Source organism: Calonectris borealis, chromosome 1 (genome assembly GCF_964195595.1).
Source record: "Calonectris borealis chromosome 1, bCalBor7.hap1.2, whole genome shotgun sequence".
NCBI classification, from domain to species: domain Eukaryota; kingdom Metazoa; phylum Chordata; class Aves; order Procellariiformes; family Procellariidae; genus Calonectris; species Calonectris borealis.
The window spans coordinates 212745144-212758912 of NC_134312.1; the positions used below are offsets into that span (position 1 = coordinate 212745144).

The 13769-nt window shown below is 39.5% G+C and overlaps 1 protein-coding gene across 4 annotated transcripts in view; it reads right to left on the reverse strand.

Annotated features, from left to right (window-relative positions):
- The window catches only part of DLG2 (discs large MAGUK scaffold protein 2), a 1041736-nt gene that overhangs the window by 55029 nt on the left and 972938 nt on the right, over positions 1-13769 (reverse strand). For all 4 annotated transcript variants that reach the window (XM_075140226.1, XM_075140229.1, XM_075140227.1 and 1 more), the window contains one exon: positions 6313-6489. In XM_075140226.1, the coding sequence (XP_074996327.1) occupies positions 6313-6489 (177 nt within the window). The remainder of the gene's footprint in view (positions 1-6312; positions 6490-13769) is intronic.

Sequence of the window (13769 nt, forward strand, 5' to 3'; positions counted from 1 at the left end):
AAATGATCAAGGTTCATTCTCCTCTTCCCCTGTAAAGCTAAAGAAGTGGAAAGGTACATTGAAAATATACCTCAGCCTTCAGTGTTTCCTCACTAGTGAGTTCAAGACCTCAGTTCTTTGGGATGCTGTTCTCTTCTGATTCCTCTTCTGAGGAACTTACTACTGGGATACAGCGCTGCACTGCAATGTCTATCTCCCTTTGTGTTTCTGGGCACACGTTGCTATTGAAAATGGGCCTCTGGGATTTTTCAAAATGAGACTTTCAGTTCTTCCTGTGCACTGCAAACAAGTAGAAATCAAGCATAACTCAACCAGATGTGAACTGTGATCCTCCATTGTTGGGGGTTAATGGACTACTGGGAATTTTGTCAGTGCCTTTGTAAAAGCACTAATCAGTCTTCACAGCGGAGATGTAAAATATCAAGTGAGACATGCTTTAATCTTCAACAACATTGTTCATCACTGATGCAGAATACAGATGCAAATTACAAACAAAATTAAATAAAATGGTTACAGTAGCCTAATTTGCACAGATTTGGCAGTGAGGTGTTCTGCAGAATGAGTTATTTCCAAATCCAGCATGAGAACTGCAGTAAGAAGAGTTATCAAATAGAAGAATGAAACATAAAATGGATACTTGAAACACCTTGCTGTATTTTACATCTTGTTAACGTGTTTCTTCTTGTCTTGCTTCACCATTTCCAGGTCATCTGCATTATATTTGTTTTGCCTGCCCATCAAGTGAAAGATAAGTGAAAATATGTATTACTATTTATAGTCCAAATATGTGGACTCAGTCCATAGCTTTTTATTGCTTCCATCCTCTGCACTGCTTAGCCTTGTTTTTGTGAAGTCTGAGCTGAGATTCCCATTTCCCAAATCATTTTTGAGCATTCCTGAAGTGGTATTTTTGCAAGAGAACATGCATTTTTAAGTAGGAGAGAATGTGCTCTCGTTCAGATCTCCACCTTCAGTGACTTATAGAGAGCAGCTCAGCACCTGGTCAATATTTTATGGAAAGAGTAGACCTAATGCCATTAGGAAACTGTAGAACAACCTTATTCTGTTTAAAAGCTAAGGGTTGTTTTCCTTTAGCATAAAAGTTTCCCATAATTGCAAGAGAACAGGAAGAGGTTTATACATACACATCCACATCAATTTTATTCCACGTGTATTTTTTCCAATTAGATTAGTAAGTATAGTCAGGTAACTTATTTTAGACAAAGCTTACATGATTATGCCATGTTAAAAAGTTTTATCATGTAAGGATTAAAGCCTTAAGGGATGTTTAGAAAGGTAGACAATTTATACGAAACCATTAAAAATAAAACTCACTTGAATGGATAAACATGCCCTTCTGCCAAGCTGAGCAGAATAACAAATTTAAGCTGGCTTTTTGCCCACAGGGACTTCTGTGCTGGGAAAACCTCTTGTTCCTTGTCCTTAAATGTTTGTGAAACATTGGTTTTTATGTTCTTTTCCCCCCATTTTGCTCTGAAAGGAGAGCGTGGTTACATGTATTTGTGGGGAGAATGTTGTCTATTTGACAACACAAATATCAGGCTGGTACCACCACACACCTTCAGCGGGTAATAGCAGAGATACAAGTTGCATAACCTTTTGCAGTCAGATGTACTTCAACTACATGAAAATGGAAATCTTAGAATGATGTCCAGTCTGAGAGCTGCACATCTTAAAGACAACAGAAAGATTAGTGTAAATATTTTAGTGTTTTCGGACCAAATCCTCACTGGCTACAGTGGGAGAAGTAGTAGAAGGGGTGAAAATTTATGCTCGGCCATTCTGGGGCAATCTGTGTGAAATCGCAGACTAAATTACTTTCAGACCCATAGACCCAAGTCAAGCAGATATACACACGTCATAGAAAATACTGAAGCTTGACATTCATGAAGTAGGAGGTTGCTGTTGTGTGGGGCTTGCAATGTAGGAGCTTTTCTATGTGCAGACTCAGCAAAGTAAAAACGAAAAGAACTGGAGGTGTAAAATCAATGCTACAGCAAATTAAAATCTCTTTACTACTGAATTAGAGCATCTGTCTAGGAATTTAATACACTCTAACTTATGCACATTGGTTTCATGCTTTTTGTTGATTTGCTTTAACTAATGTGAGTGTTTCCATGGGGAGGGAATCTTACACATAGGCTGCTCAGCTCGCTACAGCCCTTTATGGGAAGCTGAATACGTTTTGCTTCTCTTGACAATAGGGAGGACAAAGAGGCAAATAAAAATTGTTGTGATCAAAAGCCCAGCATATGTAGAAATTCAAATCTAGATCTATACATCTATACATCTAAATGTAACAAAAATCTAGTGTAAATCTAATTCTGTTGGTCATTCTAGTATAAAATAGTAATTTTTGATGATAGGGGAGTAATTCACATGTGTAAACATAGTGCACAGGCCACCTGAGACTTTGGTACAGGACTGGTAGTTATGTCCCGTCACTTTGAAGACTCTGCCCAGCATAATAACTGTGCCCACATAGACAAGATGAAACTTTGTGGTGGATGTGGAACCAAGAGAAATTTGGCCTGCGATACTCATTTATTAATATTATATAATAACAACTATTTGGTGACTGTTAAATCACAACTGAAGTGGTTTGCAACCTCTTATGCTGAAGTCCTACTGTTCCCGACATCAATATTTTGCAGTATCACACCATCTATATAGCATTATATTTGGGTTCTACCCAACTGGCTACTCGAGAACAACAGCTGTAATCAGACAACAAATACATACCGACAAATGGACAAAATGTTGTTTTCAGATGTAGAAAGGGTTGCAATGACATTTTAGCACTGCAGGATACTGAGCATTTTTTTTTTTGCTAATCCCCACTGAGGTCACGGGCTCACCAGTTCGTGAGATTTGGTCCTTGCACAGATCAGGGGAGAAACACAGGGCCACCCTCATTTCTTTGTGCTGTCTCTTTCAAGAACCCTTCTCTAACTGCAGTGCTACCCTCCAAAACTCCCTCTTAAAGCCTGATTTTACAATTTAACAATCAACAAGGCAACAAGTCCACACATTGGCAGCAGCACTGAAATCTAATAACAAATAGCTCTCAAAATCTATTGAATCACTAAGAGGTAAAGTATCCAACATCCTGGAGAGAATAATAAGTGGCAGCTCCCCTATAATTATAAAGTATGATTTCTTCTGGTATATCATATATATCATAGAGGAGAAAAAGAATATGGACTCTTGATTTATCATTCAAAATTTCTCTTATCAGCTCATGCTAAAATGTCACTCTTTGAAGGGCTCTCCTCTAAAAAGATGTAAAAAAAAAGCAAAACCAGATACTTGGAAAGCAATTAGCATTACACAGTGCCTTAAAGTAGTAATATAATGTACTTGTTATGGTTTTGTGTGTATATATACAAATAATTATATATTTGTATACATACACATATATATGTATGTATACACGCCAGAGTAAAATTGAAGCGGTCACTGGCTTTCAGAGCTATTCCATAATGATTTCACTAATTAAAAATGCAAGAATTGTATATTAGCTGTTGCTGGACAAAAGATAAAAGGGCAAAGACTCACGTTGGCACTAATGACCCCTGGATCTGTATAGCCTCCCCCCGACCCAAAGTGCAAAAAATGTTGCAGTCCCACAGGATAATTAATATTCCTACATATATACATAGGCAGAAGAAGGAGTCCAAGCACAGCACCAAAAACAAACCCTGTCAAACAAACGCCCCCAAAACCCTAAACCCTAAAGAAAAGGAACAGAAATGAATGGGGGATTGAAAAGGACAAGTAAAATCTCTTCAACCTACAACATCATAGGAAGCCGAGCTTGCAGGACGAGTCACAGCCTGACAAACAGCTACAGATGCTCTTTTCCTCCCGTTCTATCACAAGGCGTATTTTACTGCTAGATATTACATATGCCATATTACATATAATGCAATGCCTATAGAAATAGTCCCATATAAAGTATAAGAGATATAGCAGCCTGGAGTAACCAGCTTAGATGAAGATTTCCACACTGTAGATGACTACATTTAGTCAAATGAATCCCAGGACTACTCTGTTTTAGATCAAGCCTCTCATAGTCAATAACCCACACCTGCAGAGGAAATTGAACTCTGAATTAGTACATTCTGGCAAGTATGATGAGCTTTATTCTCTGTAGCTCAACCCTGTATGCATTGATTACTCATCCTCCCTTTGGGTGGTATAAACGACCACAGAAGACACTGGCAAGAGCCCATCAGTCTCACTGGCTCTGAGGGATCATCCAGAATCCACAGAACGGAAATAATACTCATTTTTTCAGTGCATTGGAAAAAATAACCTTGTACAACTGAAACCTTTTATGAAATAATAGCAACCTCCCCCCACCCCAGCTCAGATGTATCAGATCATTACGTTAATGCAGACAGAAAGTCAGATGCCATTGATTTTTCCAGACCTCTCAGATTCACTAGTGAAGAATCAGGATGACAAGTGGAGAGCATGGTAACTGTACCCGCATCTTTTCAAATTCAAGACTCTTATTTTTAGACTACAACCAGCCTATTTTCATCTTGCTGCTTTTCTTTTTTTTTCTTTTTTTTTCCTCTTTTCTCCTAGTGTTCCCTAAGCCACCTCTTTTTCCTAAGCGGTATCATATGTCTGACCTTGACTAGAGAGCCTCTATCTTTTCTCCTTGAAAACATCACTGTGCAGGTAACCCAATAAGCTTTAGGCACTTACGTCTTCTCCAACGTACAGAAGATACAACTCCACATCTTAATCGGTAGCTTTGCTTTGCCCTTTTTCCCCCTGTAGTTGTTTTATTATGCATGACAGCTTTTTGCAGCTTTTCATAGTACGCACCACACTGCGACTGAGCTTTGTACACGCACTTCCCTCAGTAATAACTGAATAGACGTTCGTCTTTTCCCATGTGTGATCCAATCATGTCATTGCAACAGTATTTACTGTAGCAATGAATAGTAGGCAAGTATTCCTTTTTCAATATCTAGAGACTAAATCTGTTTAATGGGCACATTTTTCCCATCTTAAAAATTATAATGTAGTTTTTATTTCTATTATACAACACCAAAATTGCTTTTCCCTGAACATCCTGGTGTGGTTGCTATTCAAACATGGTCATGATTAGAGAAAATAAGGTCCTTGCAGGGCTCATGTCAACAAGGTATTTGATGGCCTTTCAGTTTACTTTTACGTGATTCAGAACAAGGAGTACCATAAGCTCTATTAGCACCTGGGCCAACTCTCTTGAAACATCAGCAGGTGCTCTATAGAGCATCAAACATCCCATTTCCCCACTATAAAAAATGGGCATGATCATTTTTATATTAATGCTAAAGCTGAAATAGCTCGGAATAGAACGTTTATATGCAGTGTGGGAGCATTGCTGCAAAAGAGAAATGTAATGTGGTTTGACAGATTTCATTTTCCTCCTACCCTTTCAGTTCTTGACCTTTCTATAGCAACTATCAACAGAGTCAGAAAATAATACTGATTTGTGTGGTAGTTCTGATACTATCAGAGACTTGTGGTCGATTTTACAAAAGCACCTAGACAGGGTAAACAATACAAACAATGAGAGAGATTTAGATGTCTGTTCTCTCTCCATCAGTCAGCATGGATCCATCACAGCTAAACAAAGATTCAGATTTAGCTTGGAGAGTGGATGAAAGTTCCTTCATTTACATTATATGAAAAATTTACTGTGATATTGATTTGTTTCCATCAGTTCTCAGGCAGGCAGAGATTAAATTAACAGATTTTGAAGCCAAAGAGGACCATTATATAATTTTGCACATTTTTACATCACACAGGCTGAGAAGTTTAATTCTATTACTCTCTCAAAAGAAAGACATAGAGTCTTGATTTGAAAATGTCAAGACATTTATTACATCCCTCAGCAGTTTGACGCAATGGCTAATCATCCTGACATTAAAACATGTGCTCTACTTCAAATTCAGAGCTAATTCCCAGACTTGGGTTCTAGTTATTCCTTTTTCTGCTGAAACTCTTTATTAGATGGTGCTCTCTCCCCCTTCCCCTCTTTCTTTGTGAAGTTACTAATCCACTCTAATTGAGTCACCTTTTGAGTTTCTTTTCAGTACAGTTAAATAGCCTGAGCCTTTTAAATCTCACAGCAAAAATCCTGTCTTCCAAGTCTTGAAATAATAACTTTGAGATTTTCCTCTACTTTCGCATTTTTTCAGTAGATTGGTACACCCTGCCTTTGGGATAAAATGGAATATTTTAACATCATGGCCAAGGAGGTAGGAAGGAGGAGGCAGCACTCACCTCCTCTTGCTGGGTATAACTCCCATCTCCTCACTGTCTCCCTCCAGAGTGACCCTCCTCGCCTGCCACCATTCATCGTCCGAGGCGTTGATGACGTGAAGGATGTCTCCATACTTAAAACTGAGTCCTTGGCTTGGGAGGCCACTGTCTTTGCTCTTGTCATAGTCAAACATGGCTCTGTGAAAGGAAATAAAGATATGAAGGCAGGTGATTACATCAGTCTTAGGAACATTTACTTCTGAACAATTTGTCATATTTTATGTTACAGCTAACCCTTGCTCCTTTCCAAAGGGAAAGGTCTTGCTCAGAGGAAAACTTTCCACTGTGAAGTTAATCTTTACAGAATCCTTTTTTTAAGAGAAACTGAACAGTAAAGTATGGTATTTACTGTTTCACTTAATAAGGAACAATCACCATATCAGAGAATCTAGTAAACAAACCTGGTAGCCAGAAGCCCCTCTTGTCACCTTGCCAACAGCAATTTGTGGCTGTTGAGCTTGTCCTTTTCTCTCATGCTCAGTCAGGGAGGTGTCTGGCAGACTGGGGTGCATTGGGAGGACTAAATACAAGGGACCAAAACCGTGCTCAGGGTAATGCATTTCTTTAGGTGAATGGATGCACCTATCTTAACATCTAGTTCAGGCCAGAAGTGAGCTTTCAAAGGGAATCTCTTGATTATTTCCACTCACAGTGCATTGGTTCCTGTCCTGGAGCTGTGTTAGGTGGCACAGATCAGATTCCTGAAATCTGAAACTAAACTGGAAGATGCCCGGACCAGAGTAGCACTAGTCTGACATAACCCCTCCAAATGCAGTCAGGGTCCACGCAGCACCGCTGCTTTCACTGCCCCCGTCCAGTCCCCCTGTGCTGCAGCACCTGCTCAAGCAGCCCTAGCTATTTCCTTTGATGTTGAAGATGTTTTCCACCAGTTTGAAGTGGACCTCTATCTTGGGTATGCCTGTACAAAAAAGTCCCACATACAGGACATGTATATTAATATATGTAAGTCTAGGGACTCCATAAGCACAAATTGAGAGCTAGCTTTAAGGTACCTGGCTATCAAACTGTGGCTGGGCATAGTTCAGCGTGAATTTACTGCCTAAGTGTTCAACCCAGAAGAACTTCAGCCTGCCCTGAGCTCTGTATTACCAAGCTACAGTGATACCAATTCTCAGCCTCGTCCAGTCCTGTGCCTGGCACCTACACCAGCAGTCTTCAGGGCAGACATACTCCAGCTTCTCAGGGGAAGACCCTGCACATGAAGCCCAGAAAGGCTGTACATGAGTGCAGGTCGCTCATTGGAGTTACCTAGCTAAAAATCCAGATCTTGGTTTCTTACAGGAAAAAAATACACGGGAATATTTTTCTCATGTAAAATATTGTTTAAAGATCGTGCCTGTCAAGAACCGATGTTTATTTCCTATAGGGAAAATAATATGATTATAATCCTGACCTCAGAAATGTTAGATCAGTGTTAGATCAAATCCTAAGAGGTGTATAATAATTCCTACTCTTTTATTGTCAGAAATAAAGCTCTGGCAATCTCTTCACTGGTAAACACTTCTGTGAGAAGGATTTGATATAATTAATTGTTGTGCATTGTAGTGTAATTGCAGAGAATTATTATAGCAGCTTTATGGGTAGATTTAAAATACTCAAGGCTACCTCTCATAATGAGGAGAACTTAAAAAAGAAGTTATCAGAGTTGTAACTACGCAACCACAATAATTTAAAAGCTCTCATAAGCACTCATTCTGCATGAAAGGTCTGGTTCAGAAGGAGGAAAAATGCTATTTGGAATATGTCTTTTCTTAAAGAGTTTACAGTCATGTACTAACATCTTCAGAAAAGCCCAGATAATTCCCTTCTCTGAGGATGAAGACAATAAATAATCCTGCTGAATTTTACATAATCCATGAGCTTAGATGTGCTTGTGCCTTTCTTGGTAAATGTTCTTGGACTGCATGCAAGCTTTGAAAAATCTTGATGGCTTAGCAGTGGAAATCCTTTAAAAACTTGACTATATCTTAGTAAAAATTTACATTCATAAAGGATTCTTATCAGTAGCGGGTCATCTGCTGCCTTCTCAAATAAGGTTTTCTGTGGGGATGTATTATGAAGACGCATATAAATCCAGAAGCAGCTAAGTATCATCAGTCACCTCTTCTTAACCAATTACTGACACCTGATCTCTGGAGAAATGGCAGTGCACACACAAACAGGCCTACAACATATCATCCTGTTGGTATTGCCCTTATCAGCATGCAGTGGTTTTATCTCTCTATTGAATATTCGTTGTCTTAAAAATTCACCGAATAATTGTGTACCTTGTGTGAGCCTATCAACGTCTCAAAACCCTGATCACACAGTTGGCAACCATGCTGAATGCTGGGTAGATGTGATGCAATCCTGAATCCATGCATAATTAAATTACTCAAAACAAATGACAGTGTCTTCTGTTGCAGAGAATATGCAAGACTGTCACATCCCAGGTGTAAAACGCATGCCAAACTGGAAATGCTCCATATTTGGCAAGTTCTAAGATGAAGAGTGTGTTTCAAAAGCGAAGTAGTAGAAAGAAAGTAGGACAGTGTTCTTTCTCCTTGAACAGACATTTATACCTCAGAGCCCACGTATTAACTTAAAATCACTGACTGCCATCGTGCTAGCTGATGTTAACGATGAATGCAGATGGCAATGTTTGCCACTGACTTTCTTTGATTGGAGTAATCATGTGCAATGCTAATTAAAATGAGATTATAGATCTCAGACAAGAGAATTTTTGAGCACACTTTTCATTGAGTGAAAGATTTTGCGGCTGCATGCTCTAGAGATGTTGATTACTCCATTAGTAAATGAAAATGATATGAGAACTGACTTCAGTGCTCTTCCCTAAACATTTCAAATTAAGAGTCAGGTTTAAATTGATAACATAACTGTATTTAAGCTTACAACTTTGATAACATTGCTGGCTCTCTAAAACATACTTGTGCAAGTTGGCAGTTGGGCCAGCTATAAACCAAATGGAGATCTTCACTCTAGGCACCCTTGTATGCATGTAGATGTTAACACGACTACCTTGGGCATTAGAGGGACCTAGGCACGCTCATCCTCACCTCCTCCTTTCAGTTCTCAGGCTGTAAGTACAGTTTGGATCTCCACATGTCCAATTGCAAGCTCTAGTTTTACTTATTTAAGAGGCTCATATGTCATTTCTAATTTTGTACCTGATGAACAGCACCCACTTCTGTTTGTGCTCAGTCTTGCAGATGTATACAAAAATAACACATCTGCATCTGTTGAGTGTCAACTGAAGTGATACAAAAGGAATGTGGCCAGACCTCTCATTTGGTAAAGGGACTGGGCAGGGCAGACAGAAAAAGATGCATTTTTTTGCTTTGCTCTTTCATGGTTTTGGACAATGACAGCCCAGTTTTACAGGACACCACACTACATCCTGCAAGCACTGAAACTTTCATCAGAGAGTCAAGTTCAGCTCTCAGCCAAGTCTGTTTGATCTATGCAAGCTTCTTTACCCAGATAACATACTAAGGTATGTTAGATACCTTAGATAGGTTCTGCCATGCCATGAGGAATATCAGAGGAAAGGCTAAAATGTAGTAGCATTTTTGCAGAATATTATGTGTTGAAGAGAAGACATAAGCAACCCAGTCCAGCAAGAGACCCACCCTCGCACAGAGCACCCATCTCCCCTCTCTGAGAGATGAGCACCGTATTTTCCTTTCAGTTAGAGAAGGACCAGCATGATCAGGACCTGATTGCCGCAACTCCCCCAGACAACTACTCTTCCAAAATGAGACGTCTAAAAGAAACAGCAAAGAGGTGTGGTTCAAACCAACCAGAGGATTTAACCCATGAAGACATGTCACAGTGCCTCTCTCTGTGACGAGTCAGAGGTATCTCCACACAATACAAACACACATCGTGCAGGTACTGGAGAGCCTGGTCAGCAGAGCTGAACTTGCTAACATGACTGTGTGTTTTCATATGGCCGAGTCTGCTTATTCATGGGTTGCTCAGGCAGTTCTTCAAGACACTGAGCTATAACTCATTTTTAGTGGCTTTTACTGCAATTTTAAAGAATAATAAACTCAATAAGCTTACAGCTTTCTAACGGCACTTATCTGACAGGCTTGGATACTAACAGCTTCTCCTTTTTTTTCTCCACAACTGATAAAAGCGCAGTTAAAGCAGTTTTTCTTCTTTCAGTTGTTTTATATCCTCAGTTAGCTGCTTGCATCCCCTGTTCAGCCCTTTTTGGATCATATAGGACAGAACAAAGAGCTCTGCAAGGCTTTCTCTGGGGCAGTAAGGGCTCTTTTTCCAGTCAGCTGATTAAATCTACTTTTGAACTGGGATAGTCAATTTTTAATAACAAAGGAAATCAGTTTAAATTATTTAACTTTCATTTTAGAGCAGTCACCAATGTCGTGATCACACCAGCATCAGAAAAATTCCTGTTCAATATCTTCTAGAAAGTGCATTTCACAAACAGGACCCTGGGTTACACAGAATAGGTAACATGTTTTGAGATTACAAATATAGGAAGCCCAGTGATTACTGTGAGATGTGGATAAAACACTGAAATAGGGAACAGAGCTTGCTGCAAACTAATTAAACAGATGTGGTGAAATTATGACTTGACCATCTTAGTTCCCGTATTAGAAAAAAAGCAATAGGGGTGGTTGTGATTATCAAAGGCCTAAAGTATATGCATCAAATTTCCATTAACACCTTTAAATTTTTTTCCTGAATTCCCAATTTTCGCATGAGTTTGGGAAAAATGTTTAATATCTGTACAACATTTTGAAAGTGAAACGTGCTATTTAAGTGCTAAGTATGGCTGCTATCTTCTTGGTGAAACCCTCCTGCTTGTAGAAAATTAAGAAACCCTGTTCCAAGAAGTGAAGCAGAAGGTGCAAATGTTTAGAACAAGCTGGATATCACAAATATTTAAGATTATGTGTGTCTTGTTTCCTTGATATTATTCCAGACTTCAGAAGTGATCATTACACTGGGCTAATCCCAGCAGTAATTTGGACAGAACCTAACAGATTTTATTTTTGTGCTTGGGTGCTTCTTAATCATTTTTAGGAACTCACATCAGCGTAAAACATGAGGCAAGCATTTCATAACAGCATCAAAATTCATTGCTCAAAACTTATTTGAAATGAAAATACTGCCAGTGCCAAGCTGTAATATAGTGCCAAACATGCAGTGAGGTGTCCACGTGGCAGTGAAGACCACTAAAACGAGGGCATTTTTTTTCCTCCACTTAGTGTAAATACTTCAGCATTTGAGGTATGTCCATAAGTTAAGTTGCATTGCACAGTAAAATTCTGTTTCTAATGACACCTATTCTTGCAGCTAGAGTAATAAATATTTGACATAGGAGAAAATATACTAGCTTTAAGGAAATAGCAAATCAATTAATTGTACAATCCCATATATTGCAGCCTACTGGCACCCACCATGCCTGTATTGTTACCAGCATTTTAAGAATGAAAAATAGGATACAGAAAGACTAAGCGATCTTGCTAAGCCTGTGGCAGAAAAGGGAATTTAACAGAGAAACCTAGCTTCCTCGGCTAATGCTGTAAACACCATTTGTAAGTTAGCAGTATTCATGATCTTCCTGGCAAGGCAAGGGATATTAATGCTTTTACAGCACAGCAATATATTCTGCTGAATGCTCCTGTATGTTCAGTGCAAAACCCCAAAATCTTCAACTGCCATATCACCGCACTATGGCCAGTAATCTCAATTTGATACAGTTCAGATACTGCGTGGCAGCTTTATTTGCATCTTTGAAATGACTTTCTTCTTCTGGCACAGATGGGAGTTTGCACATAAATTTACAGACTGCTCTTTGCCATTTACTTGATTATGAAACGACAACAACATTTAGCAAGAGAGATCTTCAGCTTCTGTAAACAGTCCTAACTCTTCTGCAATCTGCCAGCATATCTGCATTTACACCACTTAAGGATGTTACTCTTTTCTCTGAAAATTTCCTTAGCAGAGATTCTCAGACATCAGGCTTTATAGCATCATCATAAGGGAGAGATTCTTTATTCTCCTTCTTCTCCACATCTATCCTACCCCCCGCCCCCTTTTTTTTTTTACAGACGGGGAAATCCAGTGCACAGAGGTTTAATCATTTGCTTGGGTTTAGACAGTAATTCAGCATCAGAGTCAGAATCAGACCCCAAGTTTCATAGCTGTCTTTTCTGCACTCTCAGTAATAGATATATTTCCACCCACTTGCAGGCTCAGCTTGAAGAAAACATTAGAAGAAAATTAAAGAAACCCCAGCGTAATTCCTTGCTATAGCTACAACAGAGAGCACAGCGGCGCCGTGATAGAAGCAGCCATTGCAGAACAATTAAGATGCTATTAAAAGGGTTAAATTTTCACATAGTGGTATATCAATAAACACTTTCACCTTCTCCTCACAGCTTTGTTTCCATCTGGAGAAGCTGAACAGGTAAATCCTATGTGTAGAGTGTAGAAAAATGTTGCTGTCTCCTTGTGAGGTATGGGAAGCTCTGAGGTGCTGCTTGCTATGACCGGAGGCTGCCAGGATAGCCCCTGTGCTATGGATGGTCCAGTCGTACATTGTCACCTCCTCTGAAAGAGTGGGAGGGGACTGTTTTATTAGCTTTTATTAGGAAAATACTACAATAATGTAGTTTAAACAAAAAATATCTGAATGCTTGACTTGATACCTACAACCCAAAGATACTGTGATTCCTGCTTCTCTTCTCTTCTCTTCTCTTCTCTTCTCTTCTCTTCTCTTCTCTTCTCTTCTCTTCTCTTCTCTCTTCTCTTCTCTTCTCTTCTTCTCTTCTCTCTTCTCTTCTCTTCTCTTCTCTTCTCTTCTCTTCTCTTCTCTTCTCTTCTCTTCTTTCTTTCTGTATTTCCTGTCTTAATGATGTTGCACCTCTTCATGAAGCTAATCCCCTCAACCTTAATTACTGCAGCTGGGCTGAGACGGACAGTGTTAGCAGCATCTGTGTTATCAAATTCAGCCATGCTAGGGCACTGCAACATGGTTGACATGTTCCCTTTGGAAGTTAGCACAGGTCAGGGACCATTCCCAGCAACACTTTGGATGCACCGCCCTTTTATGATGGAGAGGAGGACATAAAAGAAGGGGTACGGGCTGTTGCGGTGGCCCATGGAGGATGCTCCCAGGCATGTGTATTTTAGGGTGTTTGCAGAGCTGATAGCACTGATGGAGACGCTGAGGGAGTCAAGCTGCCCCTAAGGCACCTTCACTATACCAAATCGCATTGCACCTTTGCGTCCAAGCCTTTTCCCTTTGCTACCGTATTGTTTCTTTACTTCATTCAGCAATTTCTCCATTCAGTCCAAATCATTCTTTATCATTTTGCTCCTAGTGGGAATTTGGCAGAGAGTTATGCCACGGACTT